The 23,403-nt window shown below is 40.9% G+C and overlaps 1 protein-coding gene across 18 annotated transcripts in view; it reads left to right on the top strand.

Moving 5' to 3' along the window:
* DCX (doublecortin) overlaps nt 1-23,403 on the top strand; it is a 125,734-nt gene that overhangs the window by 84,940 nt on the left and 17,391 nt on the right. For 14 of the 18 annotated variants that reach the window (XM_067005361.1, XM_048070635.2, XM_048070634.2 and 11 more), the window contains 2 exons: nt 15,679-15,781; nt 19,790-19,927. In XM_067005361.1, coding sequence (XP_066861462.1) covers nt 15,679-15,781; nt 19,790-19,927 — 241 coding nt within the window. The remainder of the gene's footprint in view (nt 1-15,678; nt 15,782-19,789; nt 19,928-23,403) is intronic. The other 4 variants (XM_067005358.1, XM_067005354.1, XM_067005355.1 and 1 more) reach the window with 1 other exon arrangement.

Raw genomic sequence — 23,403 nt, 5'->3', positions numbered from 1 at the left:
CATCTTTTCTTCAGGGATAAACTAAGTTTATAAACTGTTTAGAACAAAACATCCTTGTCTCCACGTGCTGTAGAGAGGCGCCAGCTTACACATTCCCCATGGCTCCAAGTAAGTCCTCATGAAGAGCTGAAGGGATATTGTCCTGGCAGTTCAGTAATTCATGACAATTCGGTTGTAGAGAACCATACTCAAAGGTTCTCCACACAAAATGGATCAGACCTGAATTCCCAAGGGACAAAAGTGTTTTAGTCTGCACTGGCACCTGTTTCAGCTTTGTCCCTGTTTTATAGCATGAGAACATATGGGAAAAAGTCTATGTCTTTTACAGTTGTCACTTTCTAATCAGGGTACAAATGAGATTTGTGCATGGATTTTGCTGTCCTGATGCCCACAGGGAAACTGCCCATTGCAGAAGCCTGGAGCTATATCCTGTCGTCAACAATTCTCTGGTGGAGACGGGCTGATGTCTTCCACTGGTCAAGTGGCATCAACCAATAAATTACTGTAATTTTTTCCTTCAGATCTCTTGATTGCTCTGGGGGTTTAGGGTCTGATCCAATGCATGTTGAAGTCAGTGGGGAATTTTCCCACTGACCTCTGCGTGGTCAGAATTATACCTGCTGTAGAGGAGTGAAGAATGTGATGCACGTTGGATTCTGCTGAGAGCAATCTGACCTGAATCTAAAGAGACTGAGAGTAGCTGCTGCAAGACTGAGCTTAGAAAAGGAATGATTTAGTCTTCTTCACTACCTTGGGAAGCAATGCCATGAATGCATGTAAGAAATGAAATAGCGCTTGGGAGATGTGTAAAAAATAGTCTTAAGTGGACATGAATGCTTGAAATGGATGTCCTGACAATATAGCTTAAAAGTAGAAGCTTCTAACTGTTGTGAATGCTCTTCCCAGATAATCTGTGCTATTACTGCTAATTGGCATAAATCTTACTCATAATACCCGTAGCAGAGATTTGCACTGAATCCATTGCTAATCCTGTAAATTTAGGAGTTTGATAAAGTTTGTTGCTCGGGGCATTGCTAATTTTATTGTCATGCTTCCATTTGCTATCATTCATTAACCCTCAAATGGCAAGTTGGTCTGCATACACAAACGAGAAAGCAATAGTCATCTTCTTAGCAGCTATAATCTTGAGCAGAAAATGACAATAAAATGAATACATATACAGTCTAAATAGAATGCCTCTTCATGTGTGTCGGTATGCTACCTGCTGAAAAAGGGCCAGGTCCTCATCAGCATGTGCAAAATTAAATCCAGTACAAGGAAATTCTATATTGGATGACATTATTTTTCATATGGCTTACTACTATACCCGAGGCATTGCTCCTGGCATCTCGTTGTCTTATTCATTTAAAAGTATATATATCATATTGTTTAAACTGTGCACAGTTGTTAGTACAGCTACCAAACACTGCTAGCATGATATTTGGGACTCAGACCTGGCCATCTGACTCATTGGGTAAGTTCTAAGACCAAGTTCTGGCACTACAGTGGATGAGACATCCATCAGCAGTATTAGAGGAGATGCAAAAGACTGAATAAGCATCACTAGGGTCTCTAAACATGTGTCTAAGGCAGAATCAGTGTATCACTGGGGCAAGGAGGAAAGGCTTGCGATATTGATGCCTTATTTTTAATTTGATATATGTAAGGAAGGCACCTTAAAGAGGTTTAAAGAGACGATGACTTGGTCCGTATTTACCATTTGCATCCTGAAGAGAGGAAAAAAAAAACAACAAACTGTTCAGGGAAAGACTGGAATCTTAATCTGCCAACCATTGGCCTAAACTTTACACCTAAGTGCCATGATAACTCTGAAATCCACCTTTTCATATGAGTCAATGTCATTCTGTGATACAGCACTTAGTTACATGATCACTTGGTAATCTTTAAATAATTGCATACTGACACAGTCTGGGTCTGCTGCCAAAAGAGAAGTTTGGATGCAAAATAGCTTCTCCCTAAACTGATAGTAACCGGAAGAGTTGAGTGTGCACAGTGCTACCAGGAAGCTCTGCGTTAGGGAGCTGCCCGCTGCTCTTCCAGGGACCTGCGGCTCCTGAGCAGCGTGGTCCTACACCTGGCAGGGGCTCCATGCAGAACAGGTCGTGTGTGCCAGATGGTGATTTCTACGGCCAAATCCCAATCAGATAAAAATGTGACTTAATGCCACATGTGAGAGGGACAGCAGTTACAGAACCACATCAGATTACTAGGGAAAATGATTGAGTAGAACTTCTTACATACAGGTCAGCTTGGATAAGCAAATTTAGTACATCCCTAGTTATTGCAAAAAAGTGCAAATTAGTAGCTGAGAAAAATATACTATTTGTTATTTAAGGCCAATCTTCAAAGCTTTTTTTTTTTTTTTCCTTTTTTTTTCCTCCAAGAAAGATCCTTGGAACAAAAACAATACAATGGTGTGCATTATGTATCCTCTTGAGAAAAGAAACAAAATATTTAGACTGGACTACAAACAGAAAACCATTTTTTAAAATTACTTCAGCATGTTTAAATTCAAGACAGCAGAGCAAAAGAAAAATGCTTGTTAAATCACTCCAGTGTGCACATATCATAGTAGATTTGATGTTCTAAGAATTGACTGCACCAGCATGTTAATTGTCAGGATATGATAGATTTTTTTAAAGGATATTCTTGTGTTGCCTTATTTGGTCACAGATGCTTTACTGCTTCTCGGTACAGGGGGAAAATAAGGGAAAGGAAGAGGGCAGTTGGATTAGCACAGTGACATCTTGGTGAACTAGCACCACATTCCCTATGGAAATGTATCTTCTGGGCTGAACAGTATTTCTTCAGAGACAAAAAAATAGCTAACATATTGTAGGAGGGCTCAAAGAACTGGTCTTGTTACAATTACCTCTCTGCTTATTCCTGCTCTCACATGCTTCAGAGATGCTGTGTATCTGTAGTTCATTTTAAAACCAACTGGAATCACAGACGTTCAGTATTTCTTAAAAAAGCCCAGCCTGTGCTGTCTGGACTGGGTGCTTATTAGAGTGATGGAGCAAATTGAAAGCACACCGCTCTGGGTATACGGATCTCCTCAGGAGAGGCTGATGTTACTGGATTACCTGTCAAAAATGATCAGAGATGAAAGGGGAAGAGAGCAAAGGGAAGCTATAAAGCATTTGAGGGGGAAAAAAGAATAAAAAAAAACCAAAGTTCTAGAAGTGCTATCAGTATATTTAATCAGGGAATAAAGTCAGAGTGATGCTTTGTATAATTCTCCTGACTTCAGTAGATTTGTACCAAGGGGCTTGTATAGCAGTACAGGTTTGGCCCTTTTGTTTACATTTCTTTTCATAACTGTATTTTCAGTCTTTTTGCAGTATCTACATCTGAGTTTATGTGTGAGCAGCATATCCACCAGGAACAGACAGGAAGCCTTGCTTCTTTCTTGGCATCCATAAGAAAGTTACAAGCAAAACTAAACAAAAAAAATACACATTTTAACGGATATTAAGCTATCCTCAACCCTACAAAAATATTATTTATTGTCTCTTGGTTTTAAGTGTTGTTGCAAAGTTACCAATCCCCATGGTCACAATGAGGATTCAGAATTGGTGCTTTTACCCAGAGTTGTTGGGTGCATAAATGAGATCAGCAGCTGTCTCGAAACCTGTAAGGAACAACAATTTCTTTCTTTTCTGGGGAGGTGAGCATCAGCAGACCAGGTAGGGGGAAATATCTGCAGTGCTTGGCCCTGGGAGGACGAGGGCTGCTGCAGCGTGCTCTCTGTGCTTGTGACTGTCTCACAGCAGCGCCACGGTGCTCTTGAGGATGAACAGCCCCGTACAGTCCTTGTTAGTGTCAGTGGCAGCTGGGAAAAGCCCTGCATGGGCAGATGCTGGGCTCATGTTCTTCACACCAGCAGAAAGGATCCATTTGTCATGGAAATGACATAGTCAGTCTGGAGGGTTGAGGGATGAGGAAGAGATGGAGGTTGAATGATGTGTGGAGAGCTGATGAGCTCATGCAGCAAAGGAGAAGAGAGAGGAAAAAGTCCAGATGTGTTCTTTCTGTGGTTCAAATAAGAGAAGCAGTACCCAATTATCCCAGATAGCGCACAAAGGGAATGTAAATGCGTATAACCATCTGCAGCTGATGTGTGAGCTCGTGGAGTCACCCTGGCACCTGTAGAAGTGGAACTTGCTATTTCTTACAGACTGGGAAGGAAACAGGTAGAGTTCTGCTTCCAAGTCTCTGGCTGTCTCCTGTTTCTTTTATCTTGCATCTCTTGGGGGGATCTTCCAGCAATTAGTTTCTAATTGCTTCAGCAGCTTACAACTCATTTTATGAGAAATACCAAGCAAATGTAATGGCTCTTGCATATTTCAGAGAAGCAGAAATTAATTGCATCATAATTTTTAAAAGTCCTTCCTGCTCCCCCTTCCTCCATCACATAATACTTTACATTTTGAAAAGAAAGGTTAAAAAAAATATATATATATATAAGGTGTTTTGTCATCTACTGTTTTGTCACTGCTGAATGACAAAGATTCAGCCTGATGTGCAATACCTTTATTAAAATGATGTAATTTGAACAATACTGCCAAAATTAGTGTGGATCCATTGATACCTCTCCCAGGTGCCGTTAAGTTGGGGCAAGAAGGCTTTAACCTTCAGCCTTTAGGAATCCCCTTGGTAAATCAATGGCATCCTGGGATCATCTCCAAATGAAATTTGCCTGCTACACAGCAGCAAGGAGACGTGAGAGGATTATAAAACAGGACTATTTTTCACTGCAGAAATGCTTGAACTCACTCCAGACAATTATGCAGCCTGCCATTTTACACATCATCTATTTCAGTATTCCTGCATCAATTATTCCATTAACATTACTGCATACTAGGCTAGAACTTGTCATTGGTCTGTAGAAATGGAAGGGACGGGACATATTTCAAATTAAAAATAAAATAAAGAAAGCATTTTCATTTGAGAAGCTTTGAGACATTCATTTCAGCAGCATTGCTATATATTCTCTACAAAGTATTTTTATCTCACAGCCTGCTTAACATTGTTAATTTCTACCCTAATTTGGTTTAGTTCAGAACATAATGCTGAATTTTCCATTACTCTCTTAGCTGTCAGCTGAATTGAAAAGACCTGGTTAATTAGAAAAAAATAAGAGCTTTATCCAAAGATTAACAGAAATTAAGGTGAAAACAAAATTATGCCGATAGGGAGGACATATGCATTTGCTGTGATTTCAGGAAATCTCCCAAAACACAAAGAACATGTTCAGAATTATAATTAAGGAAGTTATTTTATCGCCCTGAAAGAACAGCTTGATGGCAATTATTACTTTCCTTTAGATTTAATGTAGCATCTGTTAAAATTTAATTTTTAAAGGATACCATTTTTAATTCCCATTAATCTCCAAAATTAAGAGTGCAATAAAGATCCTTGCAAACATTGAAGTTTGACTAGTCAAAATGCCTTTTAGAGTCTTTTCAGGATATTTTAGCTATTGAGCAAAAGCTTCGATGCTTATGAGTGGGGTGAAATCCAAAGGCAGTGTTAATTGGATACAGAACCAGTTGCATCTTCTGATCTTCTTCAGGAATTAGGTTGACTTGGATCTGTAGGCTGCAAATAAAGTTACAGCTGGAGGACAGGACAATTTGGTCATTGTCAGGTTTGGAGACGTGTATTAGGAAGAAAGACTTGAAGGTCCAATACTTCATACTTGTGTCTTGTTTTCATTAATGTTGTCTGCAGTGAAAATGTTAGCCTTTTGGCATCTCTTTTGGTGAGAAAGTAGTTTGGATTTTGTGGAAGTTGAACAAAGTGGAGGGGATCCTGTACAAAATATGAGCTCAGTGGCACATCTAAGAATTAATGAACAGAAAAGGATTTTTTTCAGATATTATGAAAATAGCAGATGTGTTTTGAAAGCCTGTGTAGTTGGAGACCCAAATAGCAGAAGTTGCAAGCAACTCAGTGCAGGCTGAGATACAGGTACGTGATAAGTTGAGTTGGCAGAGTAGTCTTGTCTGGTCAGAAAAGATTGTTAATTGCAACTAAGTTAAAGCACATCTTCTCCAGGAAAAATCGTGCTAATTTGTTGCCATAATCCTAATCAACATATACTTTTCCACCACAAATGCCAGGGAAGACAAGGTTATCTGTAGTGAATTGTGCTAGTGTGCTGCTGCTGCTGTGCTAGGGAAGACACAGACAGTTCAAAACCTGCTGCCTTCAGTGTCAGTGCTGATGCCTGACTTGAACTGAAGTGTCCTCCAGCTCTCCTGATGCGCTAATAATAATGGCAAGTCTGACACTGACTTTTCCCTAGTGCTTATTTTGGAAAGAAGTTACTGAAGTCAGCAGGACACACGGTGATGTCGAATAGTTGCAGTTCTCAAGGAGAGGCTTCCTCAGCTGGTAAAACACATCAACTTGTTGCATGGAAACCAGATCTGTTCATATTAAATACAATTTCCTTTGTCACTCAGAGTGATTATCAAAGACAGAAATTCCTCTCTTATGTCATCTTACACCACATCACAGAGAGGCTGTTGGAACAAATCCTGCTATTTTGGACACCTGTGTAATCCTCTTCATTTTGCCATAACTTAATTCTGCCTGAAGGCACCGTGCAGGGATGCTGCCCTCTGCTTCCATGGCTACACCCTAGGCGATAGTTAGGTAGAATGGGGTTGCAAGACCAAGGGATGTATCCCCAGAAAAGGGAAATACATAAATGAATCAGTTCTGTACCCCTGTGAAAGTTCATCTGTAGCCACTATCGCTGCGGTGCTGGGCTGCAGTCCATACCTGTACCCAGGTGGGTGAAAACCCACAAAGAAATTTCTCTTGTAGCTGGCCAGCGTACCATACTTTGAAACATTTGGGCTGATAGTTAAGTTCTTGATGCATCTAACCATGACATAATTAACTGGCAGAGGTATTTTTACATTGTACTGGCTGGTAAGGGAAAGGAGACGGAGCAAGGAACATTTATATGACAATAAGGGATGGAAAAGACTCTTCTAGGGCACCCTTCAAGTGGGTAAGGAAAGCAGAGATGTCATCTTAGTCTTTTAAGCAGGCTACACATACTGCATGTGGGGATGGGAGCAGCTCTCTCAGAGAAAATAGAGTTTTACTCCCTCCTTCCCCAGCATCTTCCACACCTGAAAGTCAGCAGGCAGAGGGGTGGCTGTGAGGACGCTGCTGCTCACCTCCTCACGCACCGGGTAGGTGCTGCAGTCTGGTGTATGGAAATAAGGCTTTTGGGGATGCAGGGATCAGTTGTGAGAGTAAGGAAGTAAGGCTTGGCTGTTGGTCTCCTCCAGCCCCTCAGAGCCTGCTTACAAGTGGTAAATGCTTAGTGTAGCTTTTCATTCCTCTGGGCCTGCTGTTTGGCTAATGGTAATGTTATTTCTGTGCTCTCTGAAGATGGTGGGGTTGCTTGTGGGCACGCATACTCAATTCTGGTACATGGGTTTTTTGTTGTTGGGTTTTGTATTTTATTTTATTTTTTATTTTATTTTATTTTATTTTATTTTTAGCCAGGGTGAGGATCTGTTTACTAGTGCCTCTCCATCACAATCAGTGCCATTGTGACAGTTAAAGAAAAACTTGCACAAAGCTGAACAGCTGCCTTTCTCTTTTATGAAGATATGCACAATAGGATCAGTAACAGCTATTGGTTTTTAAGAGCTTGTTTCTGGCAATCCCATTAACTGGAAATTTCAGCCCATTGGTTTTTCAGCCTGACCTTGAGTAGGTTGACAGACTCTCTGTGCCCCTTCTTTCAAGGCTGCTATTTCGAGCAGTGTTGCTTGACTTTGGCCATATAGTCATGCTACTTCCAAAGTCCCTGATCCTTTATGGTTTTCTGACTGGAAAAAGGGTAATTTTTTAATATATAGATGTTGATTGCTGTGCTGCTCATGCCCCCGAACTGCACAGCACATTTGTCCTCAGTGTTAATACCCTCTTGAATGCAAGAGCAAGCCTTTCTCCTAGGTAAAAAGAACCAACAGCCTGAATATCTGTTTCATAGTCGCCTCCATATGTATGGGGAAAGGCGATAACAAACTAACTTTTCTTCCAGGGATTAATTGGATTTCACATGGTTTGGAAGCACCACTCATTCACCAGATATATTAAAGTCAGCTTTAACATTCCTACAGGGTAGCTTGGCTACTGTCCTTCCCTCCCCTGCATCCTATCCTATCCTATCCTATCCTATCCTATCCTATCCTATCCTATCCTATCCTATCCTATCCTATCCTATCCTATCCTATCCTATCCTATCCTATCCTATCCTATCCTATCCTATCCTATCCTATCCTATCCTACCCTACCCTACCCTACCCTACCCTACCCTACCCTATCCTACCCTATCCTATCAAACTATTCCATCTCCAGTACTTAAACAAATATGCACCTTGTGCTGCAGCCCTTTTGAGAGCAACATTTCTTCTTGCATCAAGTCTTACAAGCTGCCATGTATGTACATGCATGAATATTTCTTCTTCCACTCGAATAAGTATCACAAAATCAGTCAAAAAATGCATGTTGGTTAGAAGCTGGTTTAGGTGTAATATAGCAAAATACTCCATGTGGACATAAAGCACTCATAATCAACTTACTCTACTATGCAGCCTAATTAAGGGGATCTGCATTTTTCATCAATAAAAAGATGTTAAGTTGGAGAAATGAAGGAAAGGGGTGTAAGAATTCCCTCATGCATCAAAGAAAACATTTGATCATGATGATTTGCCCAGAATTTTCTCTCCTGAAGGTGAAAAAGGAGGAAAAAAAAATCTATACAGAAGAGTTCATAGTTTGATTGAAACAAATACAGGTTTAAATGTGAGCCCTGGGTCTCCATGAATACAGAAGAAACCTGAGGTCTCTGACCAATGTTTAAAAAATGGAAATCTCACTGCAGCCCTTTATAGTGCAGACAAATTATGCACGCTGAAACCTAGATGATAGAGGTGATTTTTCCTTCCCCTCGTGATGTGCACTACATCGTGAAGGGCCAGCATGACCTTGGTCTCGACAGCTTTCCACATGGATGTTTGGCACAGGAGGGATGGAAGAGCAGATGACAAAGACCCCTTGCCTTACTGCTGGGCAGCTCAGAGAGGGTCCCCAGAGACTGTGTAATATTGCACACACATCCTTGGCATTGGCTGGGTATGCTGGTGTGCTCTCGATCCACTTGTGGATGCCAATATCCGTGCTTTTTCTGCTCATCTTTCTATTGCTTATCCATTTTAAGCAGTTTTTTTTTCCTAAAAGCAGATAAGTAATTTTCTTTCTGTGAATGCAAATGTGGAATCTATTGAGTGGGTGTGTGCATACTTTAAAGAAGTAATTGAATCCAAACATCCCTTCTTTTTAAATGCAGGAAACCAGAATCTAATAAAATGTAAATCAATTCGGTGTCTGCTTTGGGCTTTCAGTCTTCAGACTGTTACCAAAAAAACTGTATTAAGTGCTGTGCATTCCAATATTAACATCTTTCTTTTCCATTATATCTGCTCAACCCCTTAAGTCATCAGAAATCTTATTCTTTCTGGCCGTGTGGTGAAGAGCTTGTCGGAGAAAAGAAAGCAGTTCATTTAAAGTCTACTCACTGTGTCCATTAGTTCCTGATATTCACTCTGAAACATGACCTTGCTGAGCCTTCTTGTGGACAAGTCTGGATGTGTTTGGTTTCTGCACCACGCTTTATTGATTGCAAGCACACCGCTGATTAATTGTAAAACATGGCTGCCTTTGTGACTTAGGACTTCGGTTTTTTGGACCTGAAATAAACATACCACCGCCAATTTGACTTGGAGTACAGGTCTCGGAGTATAAATAAGTCCATCAGATCTCCAGTTTGGGTTAAAACAGAGTTTAGACAGAATTTAGATATGTTCTCAGCTCAGTTAACTCTCAGTGCCAGTTTAGCTGCTAGTCCAACATCCTCAGCTCCATCTAGCACTTGAGTGTTGAAAGAGAAAAGCCATTAGCAAGCATCTAAAATACATTGCCTTCAGCTAACAGGTGGTCAGGTGTGTTCAGTTTTATAGCATTTACCATAGCACCTCAGAAAAGAAAAGTATGTCTTCACTCCATTCTGCTCTTGATAGACTTTTAGTGCATGGCATGCAGATTGTCTTCTGTGGTCTTTCTGGTATTAAAGGTAACTCTTTCTGAAGGCAATTTTTACCCCATTCTGAACTCTGGAGGCTTCTAAGCTGAAAAAATCATGATGATTCAAAGAAAGCAAATAGACATCTCTTCTCTTTGAGCATAACTATTAGATCTAGAGAAAATTAAGGAACAGTTTTAGCTTGCCTATGTACTGGTGTCACTTTCTGTTTTGATATCTAAATCCTTAAACAGAAGGGTTATTACAGAGAGAAGAGTTAACTGAGCTTTTATGACCAAGGGAGAGGATCAGAGGTAGAAGTCTTGCCCTGGCCCTCACTTACCCTAAGACTTATGCAGAATCAAGTAGTTAAAGATAAAAATCCTTGAGACAGAAGATGTTCAGCTCCCAGGTCAGACCTGTGGTGGTGTTATTCCAAATCTCCTTTCCAGATCTCTGCTGGCCATTTAAGCAGAGGTCTTTGCTCTTTATGCGACGTAAGGAAGAGATGGAAAATCTGGGAGCAGGATTATGGACATAAATCACTGTTGTGAATAATCACTGGCTACAGTGTCTGACCATTTATCATCCAGCCTCACCTGGCTCTGTCGGCTAAAAATAGGAACCTCTGATAATATAAAGACATTTCTCAGAAAGGTGAAAAAGACAGTTAAGTTAACCCTCCTGGTGATGTACTCCTCTTCAGACACATGCCCTGTGTTATTCTTGGCAAATGCCAATGGCCAATCCAGGCTACCGGAAGCCTGCTGCTAAAGAGCCAGCCACAGAAGCTGCAGAGTTCGATCCAGCAGTGAAAGCGACCAAAATGTGGCTGGAGCCTGTTACTGCTGTGACAATCTTCATACTGGTGGTAGGAGTGACAGTGTGGGCAACCCATTAGCCATGCAGACACAGCAAACTCGGTCATTCTGCAGATTAAGAATGGGAACAAAAGGTCCTTGTTAATCATAACACCCTTTTAAAGCACAAGGGGTTTTGCACTGGTAGATGACTCAGACTAAGGTTTTAAGTCTTCAGGCTATTGTTTCCTAATTGTTTTTAGTTATTTCATTTGTTTCTGAATTATAATTTTGAAATACTTCTGCTGCCTCCTGGAGGATGGTAGAAATAGCTGGTTATTCACAGCTGTGCACATATACCCTGCATATTTACTGCTCCTTTTCCAGGTGAACTCTGAATACCTACAGCATCAAAGACATTGAAGCAAACCGTGAGCTCACATCCAGGGAGATGTTTGAGGCAAGCTCCATTTTGTCAAAATCCTGAGAAATAGTTAGTTCTACAGCTACTGTGGTAAAAGGAACTAGAAGGCTCAGCATCCCTCATAAGGCCGTATCTCCGTATCTTTCCTTTCTGCAATTAAAATTGCTGCAGCAGACAGTAATGGAGTGTCACTGCAGAAATTCCCCCCTGGAAATCCTAGCTACATTGTCTGCTCAGGGAAGGTTTTACTAATAAACGCAGAGAAGGATTTCATTTATCGAGGAAAGAAACTACACTTGGTGAAAACGTAAGGAATTGCAAGTAGTCTTGTGCTCCCTTAAATCTATTAATCTCTGCCAAATTCTATTTCTTCCCTTATATATACTATAAAGTTTAAAAAAAATCAAAACTTGACACAAAGAAAAAATTTACCATCAAATGTATTAGAAAGAATTACTTTCTAAGAAATAAATTTGTGCCTCATCTACTGGAGTGTGAAGATTTAACTTTCTTTATTGGCATCGCTTAAGCTGCAGGAAATGGAGAGAAAACATTTCATGCAATATGATCCGTTTTATGTCAATATTATCTTTTTAATCCTGAATTTCAAATTAAAATTCCTCCTTTAAACAAAGACATGGACATTTATCTTGGAAACCAATGCTTTCTATTCTATCTACTGTAATTATATACACAAGTTTAATTCTCCATTGTAAATAATAATAATAAAGTTTATAGATTTTTTAAAAATGCAAAACCAAAACCCTACTAATTTCATGGTTTCCAGTGTCGTTGCTAATTGTGCACGATAACAGCCACCAACAAAATCCCCATTTCCAGGTAGCGGCACAGGTCTTTGCACTAGCAGGCTGCTACCTGCTTCTGTCCTGTTTTGATGAATTCACAGCTAAGAGCAAGATAAAGCATATAAAAACAATGATTTTCAGGTTGTCCACTGGGGTAAATTTTTCCAGGGTTTTCATGGTGTTCCAGGCTAATTATTGGATATAATTAGAACAGTTGATTAGGGTAAGCTAAAGCAGAACATGTGCTTTTAAAATGGTCCTGACAGCCTGGGGAGAGACTTGTAGTATTCATTTTTATACTATTTTTTTTTCCTGATAAAACATGAGAAAAAAGACTTTTGAAGAATAGAAATCAGAAGATTTTTAAGGTTATTCTGGAGTCACTAAAAATCCCTGAGCCGGGTAATGCAAGGCAGAGATTCAGCACAAGAAGTGGTCCGTGCTGGCTAATGAAGTTTCCAACTGGTTGTCCCAGCAGAGCAGCTCGCAGTCCCTTTTCCCAGCTTCATGTCCCTCAGGGATGTGTATCGAGGGCTTTCTCCCGATGTTTTTTCTTTTTCTATGCACGCTGAGGCAAGCTGGCTCTGTTGCAGTAAGATCCAGCACTTAAGTTGCATATTTTCATGAAGAAAGTTTATTCTAGCAACTTTGTGTAGACAGTGATGTGTATGGAGCATGCTGCAGGGACATACAGTAATGATCAGGGATTTAAGTTTGCTAATCAAAAGGTAAATAGGAAATACCACACACGGTGAACAGAAGCAATGTGGCTATCTTAGAACCGCATGAAGTGACGTTATTTTCTGAATTTTGCAGTGTTTCCCATTGTTTGATGAGAAAAGTGTTAGTTTTTGACTGTCTTTTCTACCATATTATGGTGAGTTCTTAATAGTGAAAATTATGTCAGAAAACGAAAGGGAACAAATGAAACAAATACAGAAGTTACTGTTTCCTGAATATTAGGAGCACAACAAATAAGTTATCTAATTTATTTACTAGCCTCCAGTACTCAACCAGCCAGCTGCTCATAAATATAACATGGACATAATAACCTCCTGTCTGAAGGGACAAGAATGAAGCAAAGTGAAGTCTGCTTGACACGTAATCGGGTCTCTGTCTTTGTGCATGCTGGTAGCTTTCCATCGCATTGGGACCCTTGATCTGAAGGTTTCCTTGGTGGCCGGATTTCCTTTTTGCTTGTGGTGGTCATGGGGAGCTCAAGGACAAAACACACACTTTGGCTTGTGACCTGGAGTCGGTGAAAGCGCCTCTGGATTCTTTCTGATTTTGTCTAAAAGGCTGTGAACTTGCTGAACCTTTCTGTTGTGATCTAGCTTTGCGTGAAGTTTAAGTGCACAGCGGTTTCCATACTGAAGGGTGAGCCAAGCAACCCACGAGTCTTTTCCATGGCAGAGGTATAGCACTTAGCAGGCAGATGGGAACTCGTGTATTGAGCCAAACCCAATTATTTGCAAATGAATCAGTGCCATACACCCTCGGGGAAGACTGTAATAACAAATGCTGGTTTGAAATGTCATCTTTTCTGTGGGAAAATTCTCAATAGGTAATATGTTAACTATTTTCAGCCTAATTTTAAGCAAATAGAAATTGGTATTCACCAAAGTCTGTAAAGAAAATTCTATCTTTAATCAATGCCATGGCAGATTTCATCTCGCTCCATTCTGAAAGTCACGCCGATGAGAAAAGGAGGTTTTTCCCTAATGTTTGGCATTGTAAACAGAGCTGGCACTCTTAGGCAGTGCTTTAATTATACATTATATTAATCAGTGTGAAATACTGAGCCTTTTAGGATAGCCAAAAGTCTTCTTTATATTTTATTTATTAGAGCTTGAAATTAACTTTTCACAGTCCGGCTCAAACAGATCAGTAGATATGAAAATTCGCCCTGTCTGCAGTATGTTTCTCCAGTGCTCACTCCAGTCCCTTGCAATGCATCTTATCCTCTGTAAAGGCCCCAGTGGGCAGACATCCCAAAGCACTGGGCTTCATCTGTCAGGCTGATATCTCCGTTATAAATGTTGGTGCCAATCTTGAAGACACTTGGAATAGCCTTGTGAAAAAGCTTAACTATGTGTTTTTAAACTTCACCCCTTGGCAGTAGGTGTGTGCCCATGTTGTTGGGCTCACCAAGGTGTGCAGATGTGCTGTTGGTGGGCTGCACCAGGCTGGCCGATGCTGGAGATGCCCCAGGTTGGTGTGCTTGTGGATGAGCATTTTTTCAACCTCTTGACACAGTACTTAATGAGGACCTCAGGCTGAAGCTCTAGCTTGTCAACTGGGTAGAGGTACTTAGGTGTCTCTCCAGCCTGCAGAGGCAGTTTAAGGGCTGAACACACTCGCCTCTTGAACATTAAGGTTTTGTGGTTGGACTTTCCAACATTTTCTCAGTAGTGTTTTTCCCCTCTTGAAAATAAGTGTTACTTTGCACTTCATGAGTTTTCAAAGCAGTCTGTGAAGATGGAAGAGCACCTGTCAGCTTGCCAGGAGCCTGATTAAATTTCTGCAAGATGCCGATGACAAGTCTGGGTGTTAAAGGTTCTCTCCAAAGAGCAATGTTTTTGTACTAGCCCTTGCACGGAGATGACTTGAATTAACTTTCAGTACTGGAGATTACACAATTGCATTAACATCAGTTAATGTGTCATTACCACTGGCTCCAGTAGAATTACCATTAGCATAGTTATCTTGCTGCTGTTGTGTAATTGCATCCATTATTTCACTGGCAATTGTGCAAATTACCATGACTGTAACCGTTTAAATATCTGAATTGCTCATTCACAGAGCAGCACCTAGAAAAATGGATGTTGAACGGCCACCAGCAGTACTGTCCTGGCTGATTCAAACAGGGCACAGCTGTGCTCCCAGCTTTTAAGGCCAACCCGCACACAAGTGGTAGAGGGATGTGGGAGAGGAGGGGAAGACAGGTGTTATTAAGGTCTCCTGACTAGCTCCGTAACTACCTGCAGGTTCAAACTACCTGCTTGAAGCACTAATGGTGTTGAAGTGGAGACATCTTCTGTAGTGTGCCCAACCACTCTTTCTCTTCTTGGCAGTCCTTGAGTTTTGGGTTCTGTTGGTATTAAGAGACTCATCAGCATAGGCAGTGGTGTCACAGCCTTGCCTACCAACCCTGCGAGGGATCACCCCCGCTTCTTATTGTAGAAGTAGCTCAGGAATGCCTGTACCATTCATTAGGATGATTAACGTAGCCTGTCAGCTCCCGAAAGGATTGGAAATGCCATACTTCATTGGATTTTGCAGGGTATTTGGGATTCTTTTCCTTCTTCTTCTACTTTTTTTTTTTTTTTTAATTACACTGTTCTGCTTGACTTGCCCAGAGAAGCTGTGCTGTGCACCAAGCAGGAGCGCATTAGCATGGGATGGGGAAACAGTGGAAAGGCAGCACCCTCCTGTTTAAATTAAAGCTGAGCCACATCAGAATGTTGCCAATTAAAAATAAAATGAATGACTTTGCTCTCTCTGTAGGTGACCTGTCTCCACGATTTCTTTGGGGATGATGATGTGTTTATCGCCTGTGGTCCAGAAAAATTCCGCTATGCACAGGATGACTTTTCTCTGGATGAAAGCGGTAACATTAAACACACACTACTCTCCAGTCTGTTTTTATTTGATTGCCATTCAGTTGCTTGTAACAGATAATAATGCTGCATGCTTTTGTTCTGTTCTTTAAGGCCGAGTACATGGTATTCAACATCCTTTTGTGATACTAGTACAGTCGGTGGATATTTTAATTAGGCAAACACTGACTGAGATAGTCCATGTCAAAGTAGGTGGACTGCTACACCGTGCCATTACTTTGATATTTATTGCAAAATCTGGTCTTGTATATCCTTTAAACTTTATCCAGTTGCAATCAGATGAAAATATTTTTCTTGAGAACTAAACAGTAGAAGAATAGTCTCTACTTTTCTATTTGAAACACATACACACTGTTTGTCAATCCTGTCCTTGTGAATATTAAAAATGAGAACAAGCACAGTTAAAAAGAAAAATCACTCCCTTTACTTCTTTCTTCTGCTGATTCAAAAAGCAGAGCAGTAATTCCCTTGTTAGATGGGACTGGGACGGCACCATTATTTGTCCCTGTCATGATTGTAACCACAAATCTGTAATAATGTGAGTCTCTGTGATCAATTAAACCATTAAATTTTTGATGTCACAGAATATACAGAGCTTGCTTCTAGGAGTTTCCACTTACTCTACCTGGCAACTGTATACACCAACAGCACAGGCTGTCTGCTGGTGCCAGTGAGTGCAGCAAGTCAATGAATGCAGCTTTGACTATTTACACTAGAAGAAAATGTGGTCTCCAAACATTCAGACTTATTTCTGAAAGCTTGTAGGTATCCTGTGTAGGGAACAGGAGTTACATGCTATCTTGTATGCTACAAACTGGCTCAGCATCGAAGACCAAAGAGAACTCTTGCTGTATACCAGGAGGTAAAGCAGCCTCTAATCTTCAAACATCACATTTTTATGACTTCTCAGCAAGACTGATTTTATTTAACACTGGTACTTCTCACCTGTGTACTCCAGATGAACCCATTTGGTGGTCTTGGGTATTTCAGTGTTTCCAAGGTTCAGCTGAAACTTTGCAGACAGAGAACTGTGTCAGGCTGGAGGAGTGATCTGTAACGTGAGCTTCATATTTTATTTTAACGCTCTGCACTTGAGTCAGCTCCATGGGGAGTCCCACACTGTAAAACAGATTGCATGCAATCCTAGCAGAACAACTTGATGGGAAGCCCAGCTCTCTGCCTACACTCCTGGTTTCTGCTAATTTTTCCAGCTTGGATTTCTCTAATAAAAATAAGCCAAGCTTGCTGTTGGGCTGGCGCTGAACAACTGCAGCTCTCCGTTTTATTTTCAGGGGGCTGGGGGTGCCCTGCACCTCTCAAGAAACAGATGAGAAGCCATTAGCCAGCAGTGTTTTCCCATTATCCACTCATCATCCTTCCTTGTTATGAGTCAGATGCTGCAAGGAGAAGCTGAGGTCTTGCAGATGAATGTCACTTATTAAAATTTCCTCTGTCACGGGTACTTTTTCTTGCCTGTTTGGATGACATGCACTTGGATTGCTGGCTCTTATGTTCACTCTGGCAGGACATCAGGAAACAAAACGAGAAATACCGTAAGAACAGATTATGTCATCTTTTTCCTCCTGACTGCCCACCACAGCTTCTGCCCTATAATCCCTTTTGCTGAGCACCTTCCAGATGTTGTTGCTCTGTCTCATTCATACCCGCTGGTTTCAGTATCAGCACACTGAAATCTCACCCCCGTGATGTTAAGAGGCCTGTTTATACTGATGTCAGCACAATCAGATCCCCACATTTACTACCTTGTTTCAAGATGTACAAATGCTAAGTAATTGCCTTTGGTGTACTGGCACTTGCCAACGGCTGAGCTGGAGAAATCCCTCCGTCAGCATTTCTGTGCTGGAAAATGCAAAGCTGAATTTCTTTGCAAGGAATTACTTCTTTGGAGAGAAAATAAATTTGGATTATCTCTTGAAAGGAGGCAACATAAAGTATTTTCCCTTTTCAGGTTTATATTTACGGAGTAACTCAGGTGACTAAAAACTGATGTTTCACACCCTTTTAAACTCCCTTGATTTCTGAGAACCTGTATCTGACTTACAGATATGACGCAGGGGCACCAGGAGACTCACTCTACCCCAGTGAGGCACCTCATATAGCGTTTGGTGTCTTGGTGTGGGCAAACAAATTGCTCTCTGAGATCCAAACGTTGCATTGTTTTTGTTACGCAGCTCTGTGTAAGAGCCGTAACAAATATTACTTCTCCAGTGCCCAAAGATGATTTTTTCCCATGTTTTGGCCTGGCTGACTAATACCAGGAACAGTAATTTGCACACTCTCCTGAGTGGCTATCTCACAGTGCCTCATCAAACATGATTATTTAGTACCAAGGAGAAATAGTCAACTTCTCCCACCATCATTACTCCTATACATGCTTAAAAAATTGGAGTATATCTGTTCTGAGGCCCTACAAGCCTTTCTGTGGCATCATCTTTAAGAAGTCAGGTACTTTAGGGAAAGAAAAAAACAACACACACACACACAACTATTTCTAACCTAACTTACAGTTTGCAAAATCTATTTAGTAGGAGAGAGAATAAACTTACTGTAGGTTTAATTATCACCATGCAATATCTCTGGAGCACAGGGAATCATCTCCTCACATTCTTGTACTGCATGACCCAACAGCAAACTCTCCCACAAACCATCTGGAAGAAAAAGAGGCTGGCTTTTGACTGTCTGAAAATGAGGAAGGCCTGGGGAAAAAATTAGGGCAATTACATTTTCATAGACATTCTGATATATAAATAAATAGCACATATGTTTAGGTCAGACAACTTGTTTTTGGTTGACCAATTACTGATCCACCTTGTACTGCATTTGTTCATTCCCATTAGGGAATGCAGTCCAGGGGATTCTCAGTCCAGCCCATGCATGCTGAGCTGAACTTCCCAATGAAAACCTGAATGTATGTGGAACATCTAATTCACACCTATAAAAAAAACACACTGTTCTTCACAGACTGGTGAGGACAAACTGTTGTAGGAGATTAGGTGAGACCAGTTAGCGTTTGATAAAAAAGGGAATTCCCTTTTTATTACCACCATCCTAACTGAGTAAAGTTAGCTTCAAGGATGGCAAAGTTCTTTTTCTATGTACTCTGTATGTAAATAAATCTTGGTTTTGAAGATCTGACATGCCTGAATTCCTGGGACGCACGTGAGTTTGTCAGCATTTAGTTCCCTTCTGCAAGACACTGTCGATTGTGTTTACATTTCCCCCTCTTCCTAGCTTACTTATTTTTTTAAGAAAACACAGTCTCATCTGCTTTTATCTTTAAGCACATAAATCTAATAGATTTGTTTATGTAAACCTTTCAGAAAGGGATGACTGGCCAGGACAGAGGACATGTTCTGTAAAACCATTTTGTCATCTTTGCTTTCTGCATCTGCAAAGTTGCAGCTTGTTGAAACACAGAAAGAGGTTGGTTCAGGCTGGGTGAAAGCCTCCTGGGGCAGGTGTCCCAGGCACAACTTAGAGGTCTTTAAGTCATGCCATGAGCTATTTGCTGGCTTTCTACACCTGCGGAAATGGCACTCATCATTTCTACCACTAGGTCTTCACGGGAGGGTTATAGGAGATTAACTTTTTTTTGGCCTGATGCTTCCCTTACTAGGTGCTGACTGTTTTCACTGTGCTCATTTGTTGGTGGGCACCAAGGCAAGGGGAAGGGCAGAAAATCCTCGATAGCATACAGGTAGAACGATGGGCCCTGCCAGGGAGAACAGCCTGATCTAGATGTACAGTCTCAGCAACTCCTCTAGAGGAGCAAAGCTGTTCCTTTGCTCTCCCCCTAAAATGTCACCTTTCTGCCCTGAAGAAAATGTGGAAATGCCAGTTTTTCCCTTGATGTTGAGGTTTTCTACAGGTCTTTGGAGACAAAAAGCACTAAGGCACCCCTGGGTGTTTCACACCTACTGTCCATAGACAGCGAGATTAGGTAGGGACATGACCACGGTTGCTGTTTGTTTCCTCAGAGTGCCGGGTGATGAAAGGGAGCCCGGCGACTGCCACGGGCAGTAAGTCATCTCCCACCCCTCAGAAGAGCTCAGCAAAGAGTCCAGCTCCTATGCGCCGCAGCAAGTCTCCAGCTGATTCAGGTAACCATCAAGATGGTGAGTGATTGTTTTCTGGTGTCTGAATATTAACTCTGCTCAAGAAGAAAACATGCAGTGTGTGTCTTTGGATACGCTGACCATTGGTGTTTGCATTTGAGACTTTGGCATAAGAAGCTGGTGCTAGCTTACAGGGTCACTAAATAAATATTGGAGAGGAATTCCCTGTCAGTTAAGTGTAATCATGGCTTTGGGATGACACCAGCCACAGTCTCACAGCCTCTTGCTCTAAAAATCTTTAAAAGCAAGCGTTTCCTATTTGCAGGTAGGAAATCAAGGCCCACAATGTTCCTGTATGTTTGCTTTAGGTACAGACTGATTTGGAATAACCTCTTGTGCAATGCAAATGGTAATTATTGTACAAGTCAGAAGTGTCCCCTTTTAAACACTATTTAAAGAAGACCAGTGACCTACCAGCTAGAGAACTGGTGGTGGGTTTATTGACGTGATAGAGACATTCATTCAGTAGAACAGAGAAGCAAAATGACAATCCTGATTTGCTGCAGCAGCTTTCACCGTTTGAAATGCCTCCCTCCCTCTTCAGTAGCAACTGGATTGGCAGTGTAGCACACGTGGAGAGCTGCAGAGACTATAAATTAGAGGCCTGGCTGAATATCACACCTCTTGTAATTGGTAGTTTTTACAGTCATACAATGGAGAGATTGGGTCTCTAGGTTTATCATCTGTCCTGCTACTTTTTCCAAAAGACAGCCAGACGTGGCCTTTCATTAAAATGGCCAAATCACCAATTAAGCATTTCAGGATTCCAGGAAAGCTTCACAGATTGAATTCAAGTGACCCACAGTATTAACACAGGTGATATAAAGCAGAAACTGCTTTTCACTTTCATGGTGTCACATTGTATTTTCTATGGGAACACCACTCAACAATTGACCATCAGTAGATATTGGATTACTAGATTTAAAATTCTCCTAACGGTATTCAAAAGGCTTTTCCCCATGAAGCAGTTAATTTGTTTAGGGTCTCTGGATGTTCTTTAGCTACTTAAAAAGACAATGTGAAATTGGTTGGCACATGCCAAGACTCTGGTTTAAATAATTACTTCTTTATAAGTTGATTCTGCATTCAGAGTTTTCCTTCAACATTCCAGTACGCACTGTTCTTAAACTTGGGCTTGCTGTAATCTAAAAAGCTTATACAATACCAAATGCATGGTGGAGTTGCGTAGGTGTATTGAAAATGGGATTGAAAATCTGCTGTTGATTAAAAACAAAACCAAACAATCTCCTATTCAGTGATCTAGGAGTCAGGCCATGCATGAGTTCTGAGACATCATTTGAACTCCATAAGCATCAGGTGCTAATTGCCACCAGAACTAGACTTTGTTGCATGAGCATGTAGTCTAATATGAAATGGCAACTATTGTGTTCTTGATTTTAACTGATTGAATGACTCACGAGAACAAAACGGTGAGTCATCTGATGAAGTCTGATGAACACAGTTAGTTGAGCCTTTCAGAGGGAGATTAAAATAACCAGATATGTCAAACAATAGCCAGCTCCTGGAGTTAAGGCTTGTAATGAAGGACAAATCAAGTTTCTTTAATCCATGTAGACAAAGGTCTTTCGTACTTTCCTGTGATGTCCGTACAGGAGAAGTAGCAGCCTGGCCTGTTTAATGAGAATAGAAAATGACCAAACTCTTAGTGCTGGAAAGTTAATCAAAGATGGTTGTTTTCTCAATACAGAGAGAAAAAAAGAATATCACCATCTTGTCTCCTTGTCCCTTGAATTTCTAATAAAGAAAGTGTGTCTACACATTACCTGAGAGTCAATATTTACATAAACAATCAACAGGCTTGTCTGGATTTTGAAGTTATCACCTTGAGAAAGGCAGGGAATGCTGAATGAAGCCTGATTAATAAAAGATGATCTGACCCATTTTTTTTTCAGAATTCTCACCTATTTCTTCCGTGAAAACAGTTTTGTTTTAAAAGCCGTTTTGTTTCAAGTACGTTAAGTATTTTTTCAGTATGCTTGATCTCCTACCTAGTTGTACCTTTTGTCTTTGCTGCCTTTCACTCTGTTGTGGTTGTCATTTCAGATCTTGGAGTTTCTTTGATTCTATGTTATTAGATTCTATTCTTTTCAGTTCCTTTCCATGTAGTATTTTTTATCCTTTTTTCCACCTTTGAGAAATCTCTTGATTTTAATTCAGGTTCTGAGGTGAGTCTCCTAACTGCTTGTGTGAAAGAATTCTGAACCTTTCTTATTACAAACACACTACACTTACAGGATGTTACTTTCTTTCATTTCTCACTCTGTTTTCCCATGAAAACAGCTGGGAAAATGGTGCATAATTCATCAGCAGCAAAAAAGAGAATACAGTGAATTTACATCTGGACAGTGGTCAGTAGCATTTGCCAGTGCACGTGCGGTGCCCACACAGGCAGCTAAGGCTTAGGGCAGATTGTGCATGCACAGCTGTGCCTCACTCCTTGGCAACAGCTCTTATGCCAGTAGATAGCGGACAAAAGTACTACATTGCTGTTACAGCGCAGGGGGAACAGAAAAAACTGCTTCAGCACAGCCTGGTAGTGTTGCTAATTTTGGGGATGTAACATTGACAGCATGACAACATTTCATACGTTTCCCCCACCACTCGCTGTTTCTCACTCCACTTCTAATCTTTGTGTGTCAGCGTAAATAAAACACTTCTCCTTTAAAGCTGTGGAAATGCTTTGTGCCCGAATAGCAGCAGCTATCCTCCACACAGGCTGGGGTATTTGGGGACTTGCGTTTTATTCCAGTCTCCTCCACTGACTCACTCCATGGCTTTGGGTACATCATTTGAGCTGATCAATCCTTCTTTACCAATGGATTGTCCAAGAGAGTAATACCAATGTGTATTCAAAGCTGTGTAACGTACACATGGAATCATGCAAAAAAAAAAAAGAGCTTTCAGACTCTTTATTTGGGGATATTTCTGGAAAAAAAAAAAGAAAAAAGAAAAAAGAGTGTATTCTGAAAAAAAAAATCAGTGTATTCTGAAAGCATTTGTAAAATAATATTGCTAAAACAAAAGCTACCAGCTCTCAGATTTCCAGAGACAAGAGACATCTCCATCAGCAGAGTGATGTCAATATATACTCCAGACTTCCAACAGAAGCAAGCCACACAGCACACAGTAGCCAGGACACTGTCAACCCTCCAGCTGGTCAAAGACTGCTTCACTGACCTGCACGCTAACATGTTCATTTCAGTCATTCAATCATGCTGCAGGATTATGCAGGTGAATTAATACAACTGTGTGGCCTTACGCTGTGAAAGCCATCGTCACAGACTGTGTAGATTCCCATGTAAGCTGATTTGTCAGCCTGGAAGTGTAGGGATCTGCCTTCTGTGCCAGTTGATCTACATTCATTGCTAGCCTTTGCTCCTTTTGGTTTTGGCTACGGATTTAGTGATCTACATCTCAATGAGAAACATAGGACCTGGTATAACTAGCTTTCTGTG

Source organism: Anser cygnoides, chromosome 13 (assembly GCF_040182565.1).
Source record: "Anser cygnoides isolate HZ-2024a breed goose chromosome 13, Taihu_goose_T2T_genome, whole genome shotgun sequence".
NCBI lineage: Eukaryota > Metazoa > Chordata > Aves > Anseriformes > Anatidae > Anser > Anser cygnoides.
This window is presented reverse-complemented; position numbering and strand designations above follow the sequence as displayed.